A 21,789-nucleotide genomic window follows, 5' to 3' on the forward strand; every position below is an offset into this window, starting at 1 on the left:
AATATCATCGATCTAAATCCAACAGCCATCGCTACACGACCACCGAGCCCTGATATACTACACAATCACAGCCCTCCTTCTGATCTTACTACGAGCTGAAGGACAGCTGTCAGCTCGAGATTCCTAGCCGGTTTGGTGGGCCCCTGTTTAACTGCACTTATGAAATAAGCGGAATTTCCTATCTCATAGCTTATCATGCATCCAATAGCCTATCACTGATAGTCAAGTGTGCTTATCATCTCCCTTCCCTGTCGCCTCGCATATAAAATACTTCTATTTCTGCAAGTTCAAGTGTCCTATTTATAAATATATAAACATAAACATAAATAAATAAATATGAATATATCTGTAGAGAGAGAAAGTGGTGTGTGTGAAGCAAGAGAGTGAGTATATAATAGGCCATTAGTTCCAAGAGAGAGAAAAGTCCAAATAGAAGCGAAGAGAGAGAAAGGTTTGGGGGTTTGGGGTTTGAGTTCTCGTGTGTGTGTGTTGGTGTTGGTGGTGGTGGTGCCTTTTGTTGGGTTCCATATTCGGGGTCCCTTTCTTCCCATGTGTGGAGCTCTGCACGAAGGTGAGAGCTTCTCAAACTTTCTCTCTCTCTTTCAGTTTTCCGAATCTGTTGCTTTAAACTTTAAAGTCTTTGTAGCTTTTTCCCGACGTAGTATTTTAATTTCGACTTTTTATTTTTTTGTTGGCTTGTTTTGTTTTTCCTTTTTGAACACTTTTATCAGCTGCATCTTGGATTCCCCTGTGAGATTAAAGCTGCTTTCCTTGTCTCCCTTTGATCCAAGAGTCAAATTGTTTTCTCTTTCATTTTCACCCCCAAAACTTGATTTACACTATCTTCCTGCTTTTACTCCATAAATGCTTTTCTGTTGCTACTTGAATGATTTCATTCTCGGTCTGGATTTTAGTTTATTTTTTATACACTTTTTTTAGACTGTTTGTAGCAGGTAGGTATGGAATTTCTCTAAGTTTTTTCTTTGTAAATTATTATCTTTTCTTATTTTACAATATTTTGATATAAAAATGGGATTTTTGTGGCAGATCTAGTTTAGAGTTGCTCATTTGGGTGCATATCTAATCGAAGGACGTGGCGGTTACGATGTCGTCCCTCAGTAGGGAGTTGGTGTTCCTGATCTTGCAGTTTCTGGACGAGGAAAAGTTCAAAGAGACTGTTCATAAGTGGGTTTTCTTGCATTATAGTTTCTTATTTGTTGTTGTTTTCGGTTATGTGCAATTTATTTATTTTTTTCACATTAGTTGATTAATCTTTTTGTTTTTATGGGGAAAAAAAGGCTTGAACAGGAGTCTGGGTTTTTCTTTAACATGAAGTATTTTGAGGATGAAGTGCACAATGGCAATTGGGATGAGGTTGAGAGGTATCTCTCTGGTTTCACTAAAGTAGATGATAATAGGTACTCTATGAAGATATTTTTCGAGATAAGGAAGCAGAAGTACCTGGAGGCATTGGATAAGTAAGTTCACTAAAGTTCACATTTGTATTCTGTTGACACAATAGAATGTGTATGTAACTTGAGCTGTTTTATGTTCTGTTAGGCATGATCGGTCCAAGGCTGTAGAGATATTGGTGAAGGATTTGAAGGTCTTTGCAACATTTAATGAAGAACTTTTTAAGGAAATCACACAGCTTTTGACATTGGAGAATTTCAGGTAAGAATATATATTTTTAGCTCTGGTTTTCGGGGTAAAACCTCTGTAAGATGATGCAGACATTGACTTTATGGTATCATAGGGAAAATGAACAATTGTCTAAATATGGCGATACGAAGTCTGCAAGAGCAATCATGTTGGTTGAGCTAAAAAAACTAATCGAAGCAAATCCTTTATTCCGTGACAAGTTGCAATTTCCCAACCTTAAAAACTCAAGGTTACGTACTCTCATCAATCAAAGGTAATTATCCGAAGTCCAATGTACTGGTTTGTCTATCAATGTTGAATAAGAACTAGAGCACTGAGTTAACCTTAGTGTTGATGGAGCTTATGTCCCATATTCATATATCATATTTCTTTTTTCTTGGCTTATGCATGCATCATTGTATTTTTCTTTGCTATTAAATGATAAATCATTCTTTTGAACTGAAGCTACCTCATATGCTTTGGCTCCGAAGAGTTTCTATATACAGCCGATTTGGTTATGTTGTTTTGTATTAATGGATAACTGGTTATGTTTTCTGTTTTCTTATTTCAAAAATAAAATTACAGCTTGAATTGGCAGCATCAACTTTGTAAGACTCCACGTCCAAATCCAGATATAAAAACACTTTTTGTGGATCACTCATGTGGACAACCCAACGGTGCAAGAGCTCCATCTCCTGCTAATAATCCACTACTAGGATCCTTGCCAAAGGCTGGAGGGTTTCCTCCTCTTGGTGCACATGGGGTGGGCTACTTTACTGATTTGGTTTCGTAGGCATTACATATTGTTATCTTTTGGTTCTTATTTTGGTGCTGGACTATTCTGTGGTTAATGTGTATAGCCTTTTCAACCTACTCCAGCACCTGTGCCAACACCCCTGGCTGGTTGGATGTCAAATCCTACCACTGTAGCACATGCTGCAGTTTCTGGAGGAGCCACTATAGGTCTTGGTACTGCTACAGGTCTTGGTGCACCATCAATCCCTGGTAATACATTTTCTTGCGGCCTGCTATTCTCGAGTTTGTAGTGGTTTTAACATCTAATTGGCTATGGTTCTAAATTCAATCTCTTACTTCTGACAAGTTTCATTGTCTTGTTTAAGCTGCTTTGAAGCACCCTAGGACCCCTCCGACTAATCCTTCTGTTGACTACCCATCTGGAGATTCAGATCATGTCTCTAAGAGAACAAGACCAATGGGAATGTCGGATGAGGTAATCTGATACCACTTAGGGAAAAAAAATCACTAGTGGTCTTGTAATTCTTATCTATACAAATTTTTACAACTCACATTTCTGGTATCAACTTTTCATCATGTTGTGCAGGTAAATCTTCCTGTCAATGTGTTGTCAGCCACGTTCCCAGGTCATGGTCATGGCCAGGCTTTTAATGCACCAGATGACTTGCCAAAGACTGTTATGCGGACTCTGAACCAGGGTTCATCTCCTATGAGCATGGACTTCCATCCAGTTCAACAGACTATACTTCTTGGTCTGCTGCCTTTCTAAGACCTTTCAATAGTGTTTTTCACTTGAGTTAATTGTGTGTATTTGATGTTATTGTTCTCAGCTAAACATAAGTTCTTCCTTCTTTTCATGCAATGTGTCAGTTGGTACAAATGTTGGGGACATTGCTTTGTGGGAAGTGGGTTCTAGGGAGCGGTTGGTCTTGAGGAATTTCAAAGTTTGGGATCTTAGTGCCTGTTCAATGCCATTTCAGGTTCCCCTTTTCTCCTTTATACATGCATTTTTATACCAAGCCCGGCTACTTGTAACTTATAGTTACTGAAATAAAGCTATATATGTGCAATTCAGGCTGCTCTTGTCAAAGATCCAGGTGTTTCTGTCAACCGTGTGATTTGGAGTCCAGATGGTGCTTTATTCGGTAAGTTGAAAGTTTTTAAATTATTCGTTTATGATATTCTCTAATGTATACTTTCTGAAGTCAACGCAACCAATCATTAATATGACTTTGTTCAACAAACAGGAGTTGCTTACTCAAGGCACATTGTTCAGATATACTCTTATCATGGTGGCGATGAAGTACGGCAGCACCTGGAGGTAGACACAAACATTTGCATGCATACACATTGGATAATTCTATCTTCTTACATTATATTTTACTTATAACCATTTGCAATGCTTACTTTTGAATCTCTTTTTGTAGATTGATGCTCATGTTGGTGGAGTAAATGACTTAGCATTTTCCCATCCAAATAAACAACTATGTGTGATAACTTGTGGTGATGATAAGACCATTAAGGTTGGTTTTTGTCAAAGCATGGACTTGGTTTTCTGAAGTGGAGATGACAACATATTTTGCTAACTAAGTTATTTAACTTTAGGTGTGGGCAGTGGCGGAACTTGAAACAAAATTTTGGGGGGGCCACATAGAAGATAATTCTCAAAATACTTTTGATATGGACCCATTTAAGATAAGCTCGTCTAATCTCATCTCTCTGGTTTAGGTGATATTGCCAAATTTAAAGCCATTTTTCAGGGTCTCGTTCTAAAAAATTAAGGTCAAACTCATCAGATGTAACTATTTGAACTTTTGAAGGTTGTATCTCACTTTTTTCGTGATTCATTAAAGTATAAGAACTATCTATAGGTATTGATATTGTAAAAATTATATGTTCTCCTTCTTAAATATTAGGCTTCCTCTTAAAAAATGCATCAATTCTTTGATTTTTTTTATTATTATTTTATATAAAAATTTGAATATATATCATGTAGAATATGTAAAAAAGAAGTTAGAAGGATAAATATTAAAATTTATAATATTTATTAAATTTTTTTGTATCAATTTATACAAATACAATAATATTAATACTTATTGAATATTCTATTATTTTTTATCATATAAAAAATTAAATTAAATAAATAGTAAAATATAAAATAATATTAAATTAAATAAATAAAAATATCTAATTTTTTATATTTGAACTTAAAGGTAGAGAGAGGGTTGCTTATTGAACTTGTTCCTTGCGAGATAAAGCTTTCGAAGTGTGATCGGCTACAAGCTCCGTCAGGGGCTCGGAAGTATTCTCCTCGGAACTGAAGACCTCGGCGTGGAACCTGCAAAAAGGACTCCGACACTCAAGTTAGTGCTCGGTAATATAAACTTCAACAAGCAAAAGTAAAAATAAGGAATTTGTAGGGTTTGGTGCTATGAAGTCGTTTTTCCTAGTAGCTTATGATCACTGTTTTTCACTTGCCCCAGACGAGGTTTGCTCGTCTGTTTAAATAGACCGCGTAGTAAAGGAAGGTGGACGTTTGAGTAGTGTTTGGCTTTTTAGGGTTTGTTACCGGAAATCGATGTATGAGTTTGTTGATGTGAGATTCTTGGCACTTGCGACGTGTTTGACCTGTTCTCGATTGTGAGTTTTGTTAGCCGAGGATATCAGTAAGGTACAGAATTTATTGGGTACTTTAAGTCATAGTAAAGTATTTAAACCAATTGAATTATTTTTTATCTTTTGAAAAAGTACTACTAATTTTTTTATAAAAAGTTTGGGGGGGCCATGGCCCCCCCTTGTCTGAACTAAGCTCCGCCACTGGGTGTGGGATGCTGCTACGGGTGCAAAGCAGTATACCTTTGAAGGTCACGAGGCTCCAGTTTATTCTGTCTGCCCACATTATAAAGAAAACATTCAGGTAGAACCGTAGAAGTTTAGATTCATATGTTTGGGAAAATTCACTCGAGTCTGTTTGTGCGATTCCTCTAGCTCCCTTTGCAGACTAACTCGGTTTTTATGTTGTAGTTCATCTTTTCAACAGCATTAGATGGAAAGATAAAAGCATGGTTGTATGACAATTTGGGATCTCGTGTTGATTATGATGCTCCTGGTCGTTGGTGCACCACCATGGCCTATAGCGCTGATGGTACAAGGTCCATATTCTCAACCTTGGATTCTTATGTTGATCTCAATCTTTTTATATGGTTGAAAATTATAGTACGTGTTTTTCACATTCATTGTTTCTGCTCTGAATATATATACTATAGGCTCTTTTCATGTGGGACAAGCAAGGATGGGGAATCCTCTATTGTTGAGTGGAATGAAAGCGAGGGAGCTGTTAAAAGGACCTATCAAGGATTTCGCAAACGATCTTTGGGTGTTGTACAATTTGATACAACCAAAAATCGATTTTTGGCTGCGGGTGATGATTTCTCCATTAAGTTCTGGGATATGGACAATATTCAGCTTTTGACACAAGTTGATGCTGATGGGGGTCTCCCTGTAAGTTTCATTATTTTATTTCAAATTGCAGAGCTGGTCTCTGCAAACACTAGTTGCTAATTATAACCTTACCTGAATTCTAGGCAAGTCCACGGATTCGTTTCAACAAGGATGGAGCTCTTTTAGCTGTCTCAGCAAATGAAAATGGAATTAAAATCTTAGCCAATGCAGATGGTATGCGCTTGTTGCGTTCATTAGAGAATTCTATGTATGATGCATCAAGAACGTCAGAAGCCATGGCGAAGGTAGACTTGTAGTCATTATACTTCTATTGGTTGTCATTAATAAGATATAGGCTAACATGAATTTTGTGGTTGTGGCAGCCTACAATAAATCCAATTTCCACAGCTGCTGCCAGTAGTGCTGCACTTTCAGAAAGGGTCCCATCTGTGGTAGCTATGGCTGGAATGGTCTGTTTTTCTTGCAGCTCCTCTTTTGAAATTTATTTATTTATATTTCTGTAGATGAATATACAAGTCTTATTTGTACCAGAGTGTATACTTTCTTCTGCCCCTTTCCTTCCCTTCCCTTCGAAAGGGGAGTGGCATTTTACTGTAGTTCTTATGATGTATTTATTATCATTGCCAGTGTTTTGGTGTTAGTATTAATTTAAGTACTTGTGGATTTCAACTCATCAGAATGGAGATGCCCGAAACTTGGGAGATGTTAAACCTAGAATAAGTGAAGAATCCAATGATAAGTCAAAGATATGGAAGCTTACTGAAATCAGTGAACCATCTCAGTGTAGATCCTTAAAGCTACCTGAGAATGTACGAGTAACCAAGGTATGTTGTTTACCTTACGCATACAATATTGAAAGTTTAGTGAAACTTAGTTGTTTTATAAATCATTTTAATACCTGGATATCTTTCTCTTTCTTATAAAAGAAATTTTAGTATGAAGAGAAGAAAGGAAAATTAAAAATAAAATAAACCTCACCTGCAATTTCCTGGATAAGTGCTACCTTTGGTAGTTTGGTGGATAATGTTAAGCCCTCCCTCGAGTTTCCTTCTTCTAACCTCCCTTACTCTCTTCAAACTAAGTAATCTGATAATCTCTATCCTTATTATGACAGATATCAAGGTTGATATACACTAATTCAGGCAATGCTATTCTGGCATTAGCTTCAAATGCCATTCATCTGCTTTGGAAGTGGCCGCGAAGTGACCGTAATTCTTCTGGCAAGGTGTGATAATATGTGAAGTTACTTATGCCAACTGATTACTTATGATTTGGTGACTTGGGAATGAATACATGATGTTTACATTTCTTTGTGTAGGCCACTGCCAGTGTGCCACCTCAGCTATGGCAACCTTCAAGTGGCATCCTGATGACAAATGACATTGGTGATAGCAATACTGAGGATGCTGTTCCTTGCTTTGCTCTTTCTAAAAATGATTCTTATGTAATGTCAGCATCAGGGGGGAAGATTTCTCTGTTCAATATGATGACTTTTAAGGTGAGCTATAAGTCCTAGTCATTATCATTATTCAAGACTGTATTTGGCTTGTAACTGATCAATTTCAATCTTGGCCCAAGTGCAGACAATGACTACTTTCATGCCTCCACCACCTGCTGCAACCTTTCTTGCTTTCCATCCTCAGGATAACAATATCATTGCTATAGGCATGGATGATTCTTCAATTCAGATATATAATGTCCGTGTAGATGAGGTATGATTGCTGTTCATAAACTGTTTCTGCTAACTTATGATTTGTGTAATTTGGTGTTTATGCATAACTTTCTTATTTGCAGGTTAAAAGTAAACTCAAAGGCCACACTAAAAGAATCACAGGTCTTGCTTTCTCTCATGTATTGAATGTCTTAGTTTCTTCTGGGGCAGATGCTCAGGTAATGGTCGTTCAGTGTAGATTTGCCTCCAGAATCTGTTTGATGATTAAATTGCATTAAAGGAACTAGTTTTGGAGATCCAAATAGTTCTCATCAATTAATGGCCTACTTTGAGCTTGATGTTGGCAATGCAATTGTCATTAGTTGTCATATGGGAATTTATTCATCTAATGTGCAGATTTGTGTGTGGAATACTGATGGATGGGAGAAACAGAAGACTAGATTCTTGCAACTTCCTGCTGGAAGGACTCAACCAGTGCAGGCAGATACACGTGTACAGTTTCATCAGGATCAGATACGCTTCTTGGTTGTACATGAAACGCAGCTTGCAATTTATGAAGCAACGAAACTAGAATGTCTAAAGCAGGCAAATTCATTTAGCTGAGTTTTATATTTACTGCACATTTTATTTAATTGGTCTTTTATCTGATAAATTATGCTAAATTGCAGTGGTTTCCACAAAGTTCTGCTGCACCTATATCGCATGCAACTTTCTCATGCGATAGTCAGCTCATATACGCCAGCTTCTTAGATGCAACAGTCTGTGTGTTTAGTGCTTCAAACCTCAGATTACGCTGTCGAGTCAATCCTTCTGCATATCTTTCTGCAGGTGTCAGGTAATGCCTTGTTTGATGGATGTTTTATCTAAGTTTGCAAGACATTTCTGTCCTTGAATTATTAAATTGTTTCTCAGTTATCATTTTGCAAATACAGAACATTTTATAGGTACACATTTCATGTAGATTTAATTTATAATTGTTATTCGTTCTCTATTGGAAGCAAGCAGCTTGATACTCTGCTTTGAAGTCCTTCAAAGTCCACAGTAGTTGTATTTTAACCTGTATTATCTGTTACCTCTTTTCAGTTATTCTGTTTTATGCTATAAATACGATCTGATTGAGGTCGGTAACATTTTACAATTGTTGTCTGTGCCAGCAGTTCTAATGTACAACCGCTTGTAATCGCTGCACATCCACAAGAACCAAATCAATTTGCAGTTGGACTTTCGGACGGTGGAGTGCATGTGTTTGAGCCCCTCGAGTCTGAAGGAAAATGGGGCGTGCCTCCACCCATCGAGAATGGGTCAGCAAGCAATGCAGCAGCTGTCTCAGTTGGTGCTTCTTCAGAAGAAGCTGCCCAGAGATGATCCAAAGTCACAGCCAAAGACAAGTTTCTTTTACATACTTGGCTTGCTGGCCCTTTCAAGAAGCAACCCACTAGTTTATGTACTGTACTTAAATGCAATTGCCAATACGCCTCAAATTCTTTTCTTTTCTTTAAGTTAAATGATGATATTTATAGATGTAGGATATGTTGAGTACTTCCGCCAAGTAACATTGGTTGGTCCATCTCCATCCTAACTTGTTCTTTTGTGTAGTCATGTTAAGTATAAACTACCGTCGCTTTCTAACTTGGCCAATCGTATCTTTATCTTCCTCATCGCCAACACTGATTTGATAATTTAGACATTGAATTAGTGTATATTTACACTTGCAAATCCAGATGAATTACAATGGTTCTACATGAAAATAAATAAAGATTTGCACCAAGCAGTGGCGACTCGAACAATAAGTCAACAAACATTGTAAAATGTACGTACAATCAGGACATAATAATCCTAAACTGGTCTTCACTCTTCAGGGCGAAAGCTTAGGAGATTCGGGAGATATTTTGATTTAAGTTCCTTAATGTCATTTGTTGTCACCTCACATGACTCCATTGACAAAGACCTCAACTTGTGTAGTGTTTTCAGATGCTGCAGCCCATCACGCGTGATCCTCGAATTTGAAACATTCAAAGAAACCAAACTAGTAAGCCCTGAAAAGAGGTGGAATCGCATGCATAATATGAGCACTAAAAATAGGACACTGATTACAGACCAAACAAGAACATGCTCATGATCATGTTTTTCTCAAACAGAACAATGTACCCGAAATTAAGTGGAGTGCAGTGTCTGTGAGGTTGGAGTTTTGTGATAAGTTCAAGAACATAAGAGACGAAAGATTTTTTATATTTTTCACACCATCATCAGTCAATCCTCCACCGCATATTTCCAGCGACTGCAAGCTCTTAAAGTCTGTTTTCCATACAAATTAAACAAAGTTAGTAAAGATATGATACAAAATCCAAATAATTCAAGCGGGATACATTCAAAGTATCAAAATCACTCTCAGAAATTAAAACAGTTGTTACTTTTGAGGTAGTTTGTTCCAAAATCTGTGATCTGTACCCCAAACAAATCCAGGTCAGTAAGCCCGGACAAACCTGCATGAGCATGGATGATGGAGATTATTGGTAACAACAGAAAGAGAGAGAAAAAAAAAAAGGAGAGAAAATCATTGCATAGAAACGTACTTGCAAGGGTAGCGAGTCCATAATCAGTAACACGGCGAGCATCCAAATTGAGTGACTTGAGAGATGACAGTCCACACAATTCACTTAAACCACTATCACTAATCATTGTGAATGACACATTTAGTTTCTCCAGACTATACATTCCTATACCAACAAAATATAAAATGAATAAATAGAATATCACTATAAAAAAATGTTCACAGAATTCTACTTACTCTGATATATAGCTCATGCATATATAAATATATTATATGATCAATTCAGAAAATAAACATGGCTGCATATTAAACCTGATAAATGTTGAAGTCCACTGCTTCCAATTTCTGTATCAGAGAGTTCCAGACATTTTAATTGCTGATGGCCTAAAATATAAAAGCATTCAAATTATTGTAAATTCATTAAGTAAGGAGCGGATATGTGAATTTTCAATGACAAAACACATGCATGCAAAATAACCTAATAGATGCTTGGTGCATACTGCTAAGGCTTTTTGGATTTTCTTTCCTTAAGTTTGTGGCAAATTACCATCCAAAGCATATTTATGTAATAAATTCAAACATAAGTAATTAAGTACCTGCCAGGTGGACCAATCCATCATCATCAATTCTGCATGAATCAAGGTTCAAGCTCTTCAACTTTGTCAGTCCTGCTTGATAAAAAAGGTACATAAATTGGTATTCAATTCAAACCTAGCAAATATGATGTTACTGAGTAGCGCTGTATCGGAAATGTTATGCATACGAAATTAATACTCAATGACTGCAAGCAAGAATACAAGATTATGGGTCAAATTCCGCAATATTTCAACAATCATCACCTTTCAAGTGTCCTAAACATGGATTTGATATTTCATTAAATCCCAAGTTTAACACTTCCAAATTTTCCAGTCCTGACAGAAATAAAGAAAACAAACAAAAGAAGCCAATAATACAAACTTAGTATTCACAACCAAAAAGTGAAACCCAATAAGTATATATTGAGTAGCTAGCTGTACAACTGACAAGTCTACAACTTACGTGAAAACATTTCACATCCATTGTTAGTAAAATTGCATCTACTGATATTCAAGTTCGAGAGGGCTGGAAGCTCTGGCAGAAAACAATCAATCACAATATTAACTTGTTGCTTGAATGATTCTTTAGTTAATCTTAAATCCAACAAAGAAAGTTCTCTAAAAAGTAACGTAAGTTGGTTCAACCTGAAACCTTCACTTTTTAAATGAATAAGAAGATACACCTAAAGCTCTTTGGCATAGATATTATCAAGATAAACTTATTCCTTCCCCCCACAAATAAATAAATAAATAAGGTCTGTGAAGTGATTCAACCTGCAAGAGTATCCAAGCATGCAGCTGTTACGAAGCAGCCTTCCAAATTTAACAGAGCAAGATTTTGTAGCCCTGAAATGAGGCAAGAAAAGAAGATGAGTATGAAATTATGAAATTCATTTTCTCTTAAATTGTTAATCAGAAACACTCGTACACAAGACATTTGGACGCCATTAACACAATATCAGTGCATTGTGGAAACAAATCTAGTGGCTATATGTTGGAACAGTTCTACAATGCAATGCACAATACCTTTTAGAAAACGGATGCCAATATCTGTGACTTTACTGGAGGAAATCTCAAGACTTTTCAGGTTTGTAAGCTCTGCAGGTAAATTCAATGAAAAATCTGTGCTGTTACTCATCTCACCATGTATGCTTGTGCAGTGAATGTAATAATTAGAATATTAGTGACTTTGCCTCACATACGGAAGAATATGAAACCAACCTGATAGAGGTTTCATATCGACATCTATTATGCAATTACACCACTTCAGATTCAGAGATTCCAACTTGGTTAAACCTGAAAAGTATGGACCATATCCTTGAATTGTGATGTGCAAACAAAACTTTGAACTGTACAACATTATGGTAAGGTATGAAACTCACTAACTTAACAACATTAACAATAAAAGAATTGAACCTCAATTTTTCTCAATTAGAATAACAAAAATGCTATTTGCACACCAAAATCATGTACTACAATCAACCACCATGTATTTATGTATAAATACATGTGTAGTTTAACTCATTTTTAATGTATATTTTGTATTCCAATGTTATTCTATCTTGGTGGCTAATTTTGGTATACACCTAGCATGGTTGTTAGAATAACTCAAACAATTATGTTCATTTTTTTTTTCTTTCATCCAATGACAAATGATTTGAACCAAAGCGTAAAATGATATTATCTCCTTCATGTTTTCCAAAAGTTGAATATATGAAACGACCTTGAAGATGAACAAGGCCTCCATGAATCCCAGGACATCTCTCCAAATTCAAGTTGACCAAGTTAACTAGACCAGAAAGGGCACTCATTCCTTCAGCAGAAATTGCATGGTTTCTTCCAAAACTCAAACTCGTCAAGTTTGTCAGGCCTGCAAGAGTTTTATGTCAGATGTAAACCTTGAGGGCATAAGAAGATTCTTATCCTTTATATGCAGATCAATAAAATTCAGAGCCACATAAATTGTAAGAATAGCATACCACAGATATAGAGCAGCCCATCTGAAATTGGGTCACAGGGATTAAGATTTAGAGAAATGATATGTTTACCTTGTTGCAGATAGCTAAGTCCATAGTCAGTGAGTTGAGACGCTGATAGATCCAGATGAAGCAGAGATGAACCCTGTGATGAGACGATATCCATCCAAGAATCATCCACAACATCAGCATCATATTCTCCCAAGTAAATATCCTGTCAAACAATAACATGATCATCCACAAGTACACAGTACACACAATTGTTGAGCTAATAATAGCTAATACCTGGAGGGTGCAATGTCGAAAAGCTTGGAGGGAAGGGAGCGTGAGACGACCAGAGAAAAGTAGGTTGTTGAAAATTTGCTGAGTTAAATCCGGTGGGAGTTCAGAAAAGGTATGATATTGAAGTATGTCCTGTAAAGGAAGGAAAGAATGAGTTAATGATCACCAAAGAGAAACAAAACGATAATGGTGGAAGGTGGAAGGTGGAGGAGCACCTGGGTGGCTGCGTGGATGCACAAATTGAGAAGTGATGGACAGTGTTGTCCCTTTTGTGGATGAGAAACCCAAGATTTGAAGAATTTGGAGCTGCAAAGACGCTTGTGTGCATCTCCTCTACCAGAAACCACCATCGGATTCTGATTCTGATTCTGATTCTGATTCTTAGCAGTTGACAGTTATGAGAAAGAATGGGGGCGAGTTTGGTATTATGGCAAAGGAGTTACCAAGTTGGAAGGGGATGGCGGATGGGAATGTGAATGGGACCCACGACGTCAACATGAACACTTGACATCTCAATTCAAAATAAGTAGTAGCTGTCCGTTACTTATACGGAATGCATTCATGAATAAGAAAAATATCAGTGACAGTGACAGGAGCCAGTTAAAGTTACGTATTTATCTTCCTTACCAAGTTACCTTTGAACCCCCGAAAGGTACCAAGCAAGCCACTTCATCAACCTGCTTTAGTTCAACATATTATTTTATTTCTGTTTCTGTTATTAATATACGTGATTTTTTTATTAATATACGTGATTTTTCGTTAACGCAAAACTGTCAAAGTCAAATGGGCCAATTTATTTTGGGCCCAACAGCCAAGCCTTCAAAGCCCAAATATTTGGCGGCGAAAAAAAACCTATGGCGGTTTGTTACGCATTTTCCCTGTTTCAGCAGTTGGTGCCACCTTGCAGTTCCGCTACTCTCTACTCGAATTGAGTAGTAAAGTTCACATTTGGTATCGAGGATGATGGAAGAAGATGATGATTACGTGGAGTACGTGCCTGTGGCGAAGCGCAGGGCCATGCAAGCACAGAACATCCTTCAACAAAAAGGGAAGTACTTTGTTTCTTCTTCCTCCTCCTCCTTCGTTGGCGATGATGGGAGCGAAGCGAAACCGAGCCTTCTGGTTAAGGCTTCGCAGCTGAAAAAGGAACAGCCGGAGATCAGTGCTACGGAGCAGATTCTTCAACAAGAGCAGGAGATGCTCGACAATTTGCCTGACAGAAAAACCCTTTTGTCCGTTCGTGAATTGGCGAAGGGAATCACTTACTCTGAGCCTCTGCCAACTGGGTGGAAACCACCTCTGCGCCTGAGAACCATGCCCAAAAGGGAAACTGATTTGATCCGGAAACAGTGGCATATCATTGTTCACGGTGAAGATGTCCCTTGCCCTGTTAAGAATTTCAAGGACATGAGGTTCCCTGATCCCATCTTAAACAAGCTGAGAGCAAAAGGGATAGTTCAACCGACTCCAATTCAGGTTCAGGGCCTTCCTGTCATTTTATCAGGAAGGGATATGATTGGCATTGCTTTTACCGGCTCTGGCAAGACTCTTGTCTTTGTGCTTCCAATGATCATGCTGGCATTGCAGGAGGAGATTATGATGCCTGTTGTTCCCGGAGAAGGCCCTTTTGGATTGGTTGTTTGCCCATCTAGGGAACTTGCAAGGCAGACTTATGAAGTGGTTGAGCAGTTCTTGAAGCCTTTGAGGGAAGCCGGTTATCCTGAGCTGAGGCCGTTGCTTTGTATTGGTGGGATAGACATGAGATCACAGGTGGATGTTGTGAAGAAGGGTGTTCACATTGTTGTTGCCACTCCTGGAAGATTGAAGGATTTGCTGGCAAAGAAGAAGATGAATCTTGACAGTTGTAGGTACTTGACTCTGGATGAGGCTGATAGGTTGGTGGATTTGGGGTTTGAGGATGACATTAGAGAAGTCTTTGATCACTTCAAAGCTCAGAGGCAGACCCTTCTGTTCTCTGCCACCATGCCAACCAAAATCCAGAACTTCTCAAGAAGCGCTTTGGTGAAGCCAGTTATAGTGAATGTGGGAAGGGCAGGGGCTGCAAATCTTGATGTGATTCAGGAGGTAGAGTATGTCAAGCAAGAGGCCAAAATAGTGTATCTCCTCGAGTGCCTCCAGAAAACCCCACCACCTGTTTTGGTGTTCTGCGAAAACAAGGCTGATGTGGATGACATTCATGAATATCTTCTAATGAAAGGAGTAGAGGCAGTTGCCGTTCATGGAGGCAAGGATCAAGAAGAGCGAGAGTATGCCATTGCGGCCTTTAAGTCTGGAAAGAAAGATGTGTTGGTTGCAACTGATATTGCGTCCAAGGGTCTGGATTTTCCTGATATTCAGCATGTCATCAATTATGACATGCCGGCTGAAATCGAGAATTATGTGCATAGAATTGGAAGGACTGGAAGATGTGGCAAGACTGGTATAGCAACCACTTTCATAAACAAGAACCAAAGTGAGACAACACTGCTTGATCTGAAACACCTTCTGCAAGAAGCTAAGCAGAGGATTCCTCCAGTTTTGGCAGATTTGATTGATCCCACGGAAGAAAATGATGAGATTACTGGCAAAACTGGTGTCAAGGGATGTGCATATTGTGGCGGTCTTGGTCATCGCATCCGTGATTGTCCTAAATTCGAGCATCAGAAGAGCATGGCGATTGCTAATACTAGGAAGGATTATTTTGGATCTGGTGGTTACAGGGGAGAAATTTGAAGGGTGTTACAATTCTACGGCTAGTTTTTAAACTTTAGTAAGTAGGATATAGTTTATAGCTTCTGTTTGATTCTATGGATTTTGATCCGTTTATGTAATCTAGGATGATCCGAACGTACACAAACATATTCAGTTAAGTCGTTGAGGGAACTGTTAGTGTATGCCATAAGCCCATAACAGAAAACCTAGAGAATGACGTAGATATTTTTCACATTTTCACTTTGAGGCAATACCACCCGAACCCGCGGTATCCATCCCGTCCCTACCTGCTCGGGGCGGGCGGGGACGGGTTTAGGTAATATCCGTCCCTTCAGGTTTAGGTAATACCCGCCCCTACCCGCCCCGCTATATATATAATATATATAATTTTAATATATAATATGTATAATATATGTAAAATAATTAGTAAATGATTAATAATATTGTATCATATTTAAATTTTTATTTTAATTTATGTTATGTATGTGATGATGGTTATATAAATTTTGAAATTTAATTTTATTTATTGAATTTTAATAATTATAGAGGCGAGTAGGGGCAGTGGGTACCTGCAGGGACGAGTTAGGGTTCAACATTTTACTATCTGCGGATAAAAGCAGGACGGGTTCCATGCGAATTGTTGTACAGCGGGGCGGAGTCGGGTAGAGCAAAAATCCGCCCCGTTGCCACCCTGCTCTGAACGGTGTCTATACAGCTAGTAAATTCAAGGAGAAGTAACATTTAATTCTAGCATGTTAACTGCTCCGAACCCGGTGCAGCTTTGATGGGAGACCAACAAAACCACGTGCATGTGTTTTTCAGTGCCCTTTTATTGTGCCTCGTCCAAAGAAAAGTAAACATGAAAATAGATTTTTTTATCAATTTTATCATCAAAACATGCTGATAACTTTAATTAAGGATTGAAAATAGGATGTTATTCGTTAGTTTTATTGCAAGTTGATGAACACTTGCACAAAGTCTATGCATTATTATTTGGAAGTATCCACCATTTCAAGGGCGTGCAATGAAAGACTTGCTCATGTAACTATCGAAAAACTTAACAAGTTTTGTTTTGATTCTGGAACGGCTCACAATGTCTTAAATCAACTTCTTAATCAATCAGCTTCACTTCTTCACCTTCTTATATTCTTATTGGCTATTTCCAAGCCTGCTACAAAATATCTTCTTTCCCACGTTCAATCATTAAGGAGCTTGAAATTAATCTCTTATTCACTAATCACTTGCTTTGTTCGGATTCCACATGTACTAGCAACTTAGGATGGTAATTAGACATTAGAGTAGCATACTATCATATCCGATCTGAGCATTGAACATAATAAGGTATGTGTATGCGGCCCAATATAGAAGTGGAAGCACTAATATCAAAGCGTGTACAAGTACAAGAAATGGTGCTGAGTGGTGTGCAGACTTTGACTATGCTCTTAGATTTCAAACCATAGTTTATTATGAATAAATGTTTTTATGCCAATCCCTTTTTTGAATTAGAGTGGTTTTATTTATGCATGTTTGTACGAGGTGCACTACATCTTGCATGGTTATGCTTAGAATCTTTAAGAATCAAAATTCTCCATGTAACAGTTTTTCCATTTCACTTTAAGATATTACTAGAAGATCAAAATAAATTGTGCAAGTCATAACATTCAAAGTTCAAACATGTTGAAGTGAAAACTTGTTTACTTGGTTAGGGTGGGATTTGCTTCTATTTTCGTATGGAGGAATGTTAGGGAGCCAGCAATTTTGGTATTTTGTAACCATCAATTGGCCATTAATGATATTTTTAATGGTGTGAAATTACATCCAATGGTGAGAAATCACTCACTTTTCTTTTGATGGTTAAGAGCTGGTCAGAAAACACAAAAGTTGCTGACCCTCTAGACTTTTCCTTTGGTCTGATTTTGCTTTGGTTTTCACCTTTTTCTTTTTGCTCAAGGAACTTCAATTCTATCTCTTGGGCAATGGCAAAACAAAAACAAACCTCACTGTACAAGGCCAAATTTCAAGCAAGAAAGTAAAGTTAAGGCCCAATTTATTTGACCAAAATAAGGCCCTAATTGGAAGATGGGATACACTATAGTTTTACATTGTGAATCACTGATTTGTGACCAAGAAAATAAAAATAAAATGAAATAAGAAGATTTTCATTGTCACATCATATACTAAATTCAGTGAACTGAAGAATATATAATTACCCGGACGAAAAAAAATAAAGAATATGTAATTACATACTACTTACTACGGGTTTAGGTTTATCCAATTCAGGGCTTCACCTTAGACTTAAGAGAGAGATGCCTTGTATTCGTTTATGAGGGTTTTAAATATGAGTCATACACACACAAATCAGCACAAAAGTATATATTTTTATTGTCGACTTATCCTTAAAGGATAATCTTTCATTTGTTTAAAAGTCCTCTATAAAACCCAGACACCCAACACTTGTCCATCATATCCACTCAAAGCATATGCAACACAAAACATACACAAGAAACCAGTTCATCAAATTGGTCATAATTGTTTATATTGGATCAGATTCTGGTACGGTTAAAGCCACTTTAATCTGCTGGGTTGTCTGGCAATAACAAATTATTTTATTGAATTAGAGAACTCAGTCACAACTACTTCACAGTTTCCTTTATTTAGTTACCTTCTCTTATTTAATTTGCTGGCCATCATGATGCTCCCCACGTACGCCTCTCATCATTGAATTTTTTCTCCCATAGAAGATAAATCATAGATCACACTATTATGTGCACTTTGTTTTTTAAATAATAATCAGTTAATCACTACAAATATATATGTTGCTCCCTCAATTTACTGAGTGTTGTTGCCATAGCCCATAAGGTTGTCACTTGTCAAAATAGATCCATCTATTTATGATATATTAAATCTGAACTCAAAATAATCTTTTAATACATTTTGAATTTTTTATTTTTTTACTCTCATGATATTTATTTTGTTTAGATTATTCTATATTTTTATTTTTTTATTATTTATTTTTATATAAGATACTATATGCATGCCTTCAATGTTAATATTAATTTTTTTTTATTAAATATAAACATAATTCATCTTTTTTTATATTCACTCTTTCTTTATGATTACTATATAGAATTATAACTTAAATTCTTCATTTTTCTTCTCACTTTTATAGTATTTATTTTTCTTTAGATTACTCTGTACTTTTATATTCTTACTCTTTACTTTTATATATATAAGATACTATATGGTTTTAATGTTATTGTTGTTTCTCTTTAATAAGTATTGAGTAATAAAATATAATTCATCATTTTTTTTATATTCACTCATTTTTATGTTTATTATATAAATCAACATTCACTTCATACCTTTTCTTTATTTCGTCTTTTCACAAAATCTCATAGTTCTTATTTTTTTTCTCCATTCTTATTAATATTTTGTACGTGAGTCACGAAAAATAAAATAAAAAAATTAAATATTAATTTCAATTATATATGATCTCTTTTACGAATTCTTTTTAGTTTTAGTCTAAATCTAGTTGTAATAATACAAGTGACATTAACGTACACGTGGTGGGTACTTGATGATTACCAATTGCTAGTAATTAGTTTAGCTTTAGCCTAGCTACTAGAAACACAAGACAGCTTATATATTCTCATATTCTTAGTTTTCTTTCTTCGATTGCATCACTAAATTTATGGAAGCATATGCTCTTGGACCTTGGTGCCTTATCCTCTTCCGTGCATAAAATGAAGTTGATTAGTGAAATCAAAAGTCTAATTCTGATTTTTTTTTTCCATCCCTTTTTGTGGGGCAAAGTGATGCATGATGGAATCTTAAAAGGGTGCCGCGGAATTAATCACGTTGAAAATACTGTATCTCCTCCTCCATTATTATTAGAGCTTACTAGCTAGCTTCTACGTGTTCTGATCATTTTGCCTCTCAAAAACTGGCCTATAAACTACAGAAGTACAGATAGCTCAAGTTTGCAATGAAAAATTAAATTAAAGAAACACATTATATAATTGATCAAGGTAAATAGATTAACTTATATATAAGTGCATAAAGTATGTTATCTTCATTCAAATAAAATTAAATCTAGAGATGGATATGAAGAGGTGGATAGGGTGTTGGCCTATATGGGCACACAATAGAAAGCATGTCAGAAATAAAATAAAGGAGAAGCAATTGGAAAAGAAAAGAAGGGTAAAGCAAATGAAGTGCAAAGAATAGAAGCAAAACCAAAAAGGAAGGCCTGAGACTGAGACAAGTACTACTTTTTTTTTCTCCTGAATTTCAAAGTGCAATCCCTCACGCAAACTCAGAAAAGAGAAAAAAGCTGCAACAAAATTTAACAAGCCACTGCAATGGCAATGGCAATGGGCATGCACTGAAATATTTATTTTTATTATTATAAAAATATGAATACTATTTTTGTTTATAAAAAAAAAAGAAAGAATCAGAAATCACATAAGTGAAGCCATAAGCTAAGGAGCTAAGGTGGTATCTGAGACAGTGACCTAACTATGAGAGTGTTGCAGTGCAAAATAGTGGTGGTTCCTTTCTGCTAGGTTCTCCAGTGACCCCCCTCTGGCCCCTGCTGTGGTGATTATTCAAAAATTCAGAGTGCTGGACCACCAATCCATTCATCCTCAGTCTCACTTATTCTTGTTTTCATTGCTTCCAGTAAGAAGTAAATATAAGTAGTGAAACCTCTTTTTGTCATTACTTCATTATTGCTAGCTATCCTATTAGCTACCACACTCACTACTACTTAACAAATAAATAGTAAAGTATATTCTGTTGAGTAATGCTGATCCAGTCACGAGGAAGTTGTGAAGTTAGCATTATCAGCATCACTTTTCGTTTTTACAAAGCAGCAGTAGCACTGTCACATTATTATTATTATTATTATATATATGCAGCCAAAATTCAGCGTTTCAGCGTCTCAATTTGCACTCCATGTGCAGTGCCCTCTGAACACAGTTATGATTACGATCGATTAAAAAAAAGTCAAAAGTGTCACCCAGACTTGTCTGCCTGCCCTCATTATTATTAATTAAACATTAAATAACAGGAAATGGAACAGTAAATCAGAAATTATGAAATTGAACTACATTATTAAAGAAAGGTATACCATATAGTAGTAGTAATTAATTGATGAATTTTTCTTTAGAGTGTCCCTTATCCTCTCTATTGCTTTTAACACTTTGAGAGAATAAAGTGTGATCTCTCAGATTTTCATCGAGAACAATAAAAGGTGAGATCCTACACCCCATCCAATTTTTTTTTTTTCACTAGAGAAGATCCACTACCGAGTGTCCCCTCCCTTGCTCGCTCGTCACCCTTAAATATAACATAACATACACATGACACACGACGTTTCATTCCTCATCAATTAGAAAGAGAGAGAGAAGCATGCATATACATAGAGGAAGCTCGTCCTACAGTTGGGATGCAGCAAGAATAGGGAACACGACGTTCGTGCAAGCAGATCCATCAAACTTCAGGGAAGTGGTGCAGAAACTCACCGGAGCACCGAAGAAGAAAGCAGCATCAGCAAGCTTCAAGCTACAGGAGAGGCGCCACGCCTACGCCGCCAAGAAGCTAGAGCTCACCATAGGCGGCCTCTCAGAAAGGCCACCTTTCTTCACCGACGCCACGACTCCATCATCATCATCCGTATCGTCGGCGTCCCCGGTGTCTCCTCTGCAAATGGAAATGGAAGACAGAGTCATAGCTCACAAAGGCTTCTACTTACTGCCTTCTCCTTCTTCTTCTCAACATTATCGTCACACCACTCCTCAGTTACTCTCCCTCTTTCCTTTGCATAATAACCAAACCAATTCTCACTAAACTACACCACCTTTCTTGATTTATTTAATTAATAATCTCTCCTAACTCTCTACTCTCTCTACACTTAATTTATCTTGCTTGTTAAATATTTCAGTTTCATTCTTCCATATTTGCAATTTGCCCGTTAATCATACTTGCGCGCGAAGCCAACGATATTTGTCAAGATAGAGAGAAAGAAAATCATTCAAAATTTATAAGTTTTAAAGGCCAATCTAAATGGTAGTGAGGAATAAAGAAGGTGCAATGTAAAACTCTTTTGCGTGATAATGGTAGTGTGACAATGCAACTGCATAAAATATACTGTATTTACAA

General features: G+C 36.8%; 4 protein-coding genes across 8 annotated transcripts; 3 read left to right on the forward strand and 1 right to left on the reverse strand.

Annotated features, from left to right (window-relative positions):
* On the forward strand, nucleotides 325–9,189 carry LOC107617485 (topless-related protein 1). Of its 2 annotated transcripts, none has more exons than XM_016319253.2 (26): nucleotides 325–571; nucleotides 1,048–1,185; nucleotides 1,299–1,478; nucleotides 1,561–1,674; nucleotides 1,757–1,915; nucleotides 2,227–2,404; nucleotides 2,502–2,646; nucleotides 2,763–2,872; nucleotides 2,984–3,149; nucleotides 3,268–3,377; nucleotides 3,473–3,542; nucleotides 3,645–3,718; nucleotides 3,825–3,920; nucleotides 5,219–5,314; nucleotides 5,422–5,549; nucleotides 5,664–5,898; nucleotides 5,982–6,143; nucleotides 6,222–6,308; nucleotides 6,537–6,683; nucleotides 6,974–7,084; nucleotides 7,178–7,357; nucleotides 7,443–7,571; nucleotides 7,654–7,749; nucleotides 7,928–8,116; nucleotides 8,200–8,366; nucleotides 8,686–9,189. In XM_016319253.2, exons 2-26 carry the CDS (start codon nucleotides 1,106–1,108, stop codon nucleotides 8,894–8,896), a joined length of 3,420 nt encoding a protein of 1,139 aa, XP_016174739.1. In that variant the 5' UTR covers nucleotides 325–571; nucleotides 1,048–1,105; the 3' UTR covers nucleotides 8,897–9,189. The 2 variants fall into 2 exon arrangements, with proteins under 2 accessions (XP_016174739.1, XP_016174740.1); XM_016319254.2 differs by having other exon boundaries at nucleotides 327–571; nucleotides 8,689–9,189.
* On the reverse strand, nucleotides 9,306–13,442 carry LOC107617486 (F-box/LRR-repeat protein 14). 4 transcript variants are annotated; one of them, XM_021112485.1, is made up of 15 exons: nucleotides 13,131–13,442; nucleotides 12,919–13,047; nucleotides 12,706–12,847; nucleotides 12,381–12,527; nucleotides 11,879–11,953; nucleotides 11,684–11,755; nucleotides 11,432–11,503; nucleotides 11,121–11,273; nucleotides 10,922–10,993; nucleotides 10,679–10,750; nucleotides 10,395–10,466; nucleotides 10,105–10,248; nucleotides 9,943–10,014; nucleotides 9,680–9,826; nucleotides 9,306–9,567 (listed from the first exon to the last, which is right to left on the reverse strand). In XM_021112485.1, exons 1-15 carry the CDS (start codon nucleotides 13,263–13,265, stop codon nucleotides 9,380–9,382), a joined length of 1,692 nt encoding a protein of 563 aa, XP_020968144.1. In that variant the 5' UTR covers nucleotides 13,266–13,442; the 3' UTR covers nucleotides 9,306–9,379. The 4 variants fall into 4 exon arrangements, with proteins under 4 accessions (XP_020968144.1, XP_016174741.1, XP_020968145.1 ...); XM_016319255.2 differs by having other exon boundaries at nucleotides 11,121–11,192; nucleotides 13,131–13,441; XM_021112486.1 differs by lacking the exon at nucleotides 10,922–10,993.
* On the forward strand, nucleotides 13,813–15,812 carry LOC107616762 (DEAD-box ATP-dependent RNA helicase 35). Its single transcript, XM_016318692.2, has one exon. It carries the CDS (start codon nucleotides 13,876–13,878, stop codon nucleotides 15,646–15,648), a length of 1,773 nt encoding a protein of 590 aa, XP_016174178.1. The 5' UTR covers nucleotides 13,813–13,875; the 3' UTR covers nucleotides 15,649–15,812.
* LOC107617090 (VQ motif-containing protein 11) lies at nucleotides 20,965–21,584 on the forward strand. The gene has a single exon (XM_016318899.2). The coding sequence runs from the start codon at nucleotides 21,040–21,042 to the stop codon at nucleotides 21,475–21,477; it is 438 nt and encodes a 145-aa protein (XP_016174385.1). The 5' UTR covers nucleotides 20,965–21,039; the 3' UTR covers nucleotides 21,478–21,584.

This window comes from Arachis ipaensis, chromosome B09 (genome assembly GCF_000816755.2).
Source record: "Arachis ipaensis cultivar K30076 chromosome B09, Araip1.1, whole genome shotgun sequence".
Classification (NCBI taxonomy): domain Eukaryota; kingdom Viridiplantae; phylum Streptophyta; class Magnoliopsida; order Fabales; family Fabaceae; genus Arachis; species Arachis ipaensis.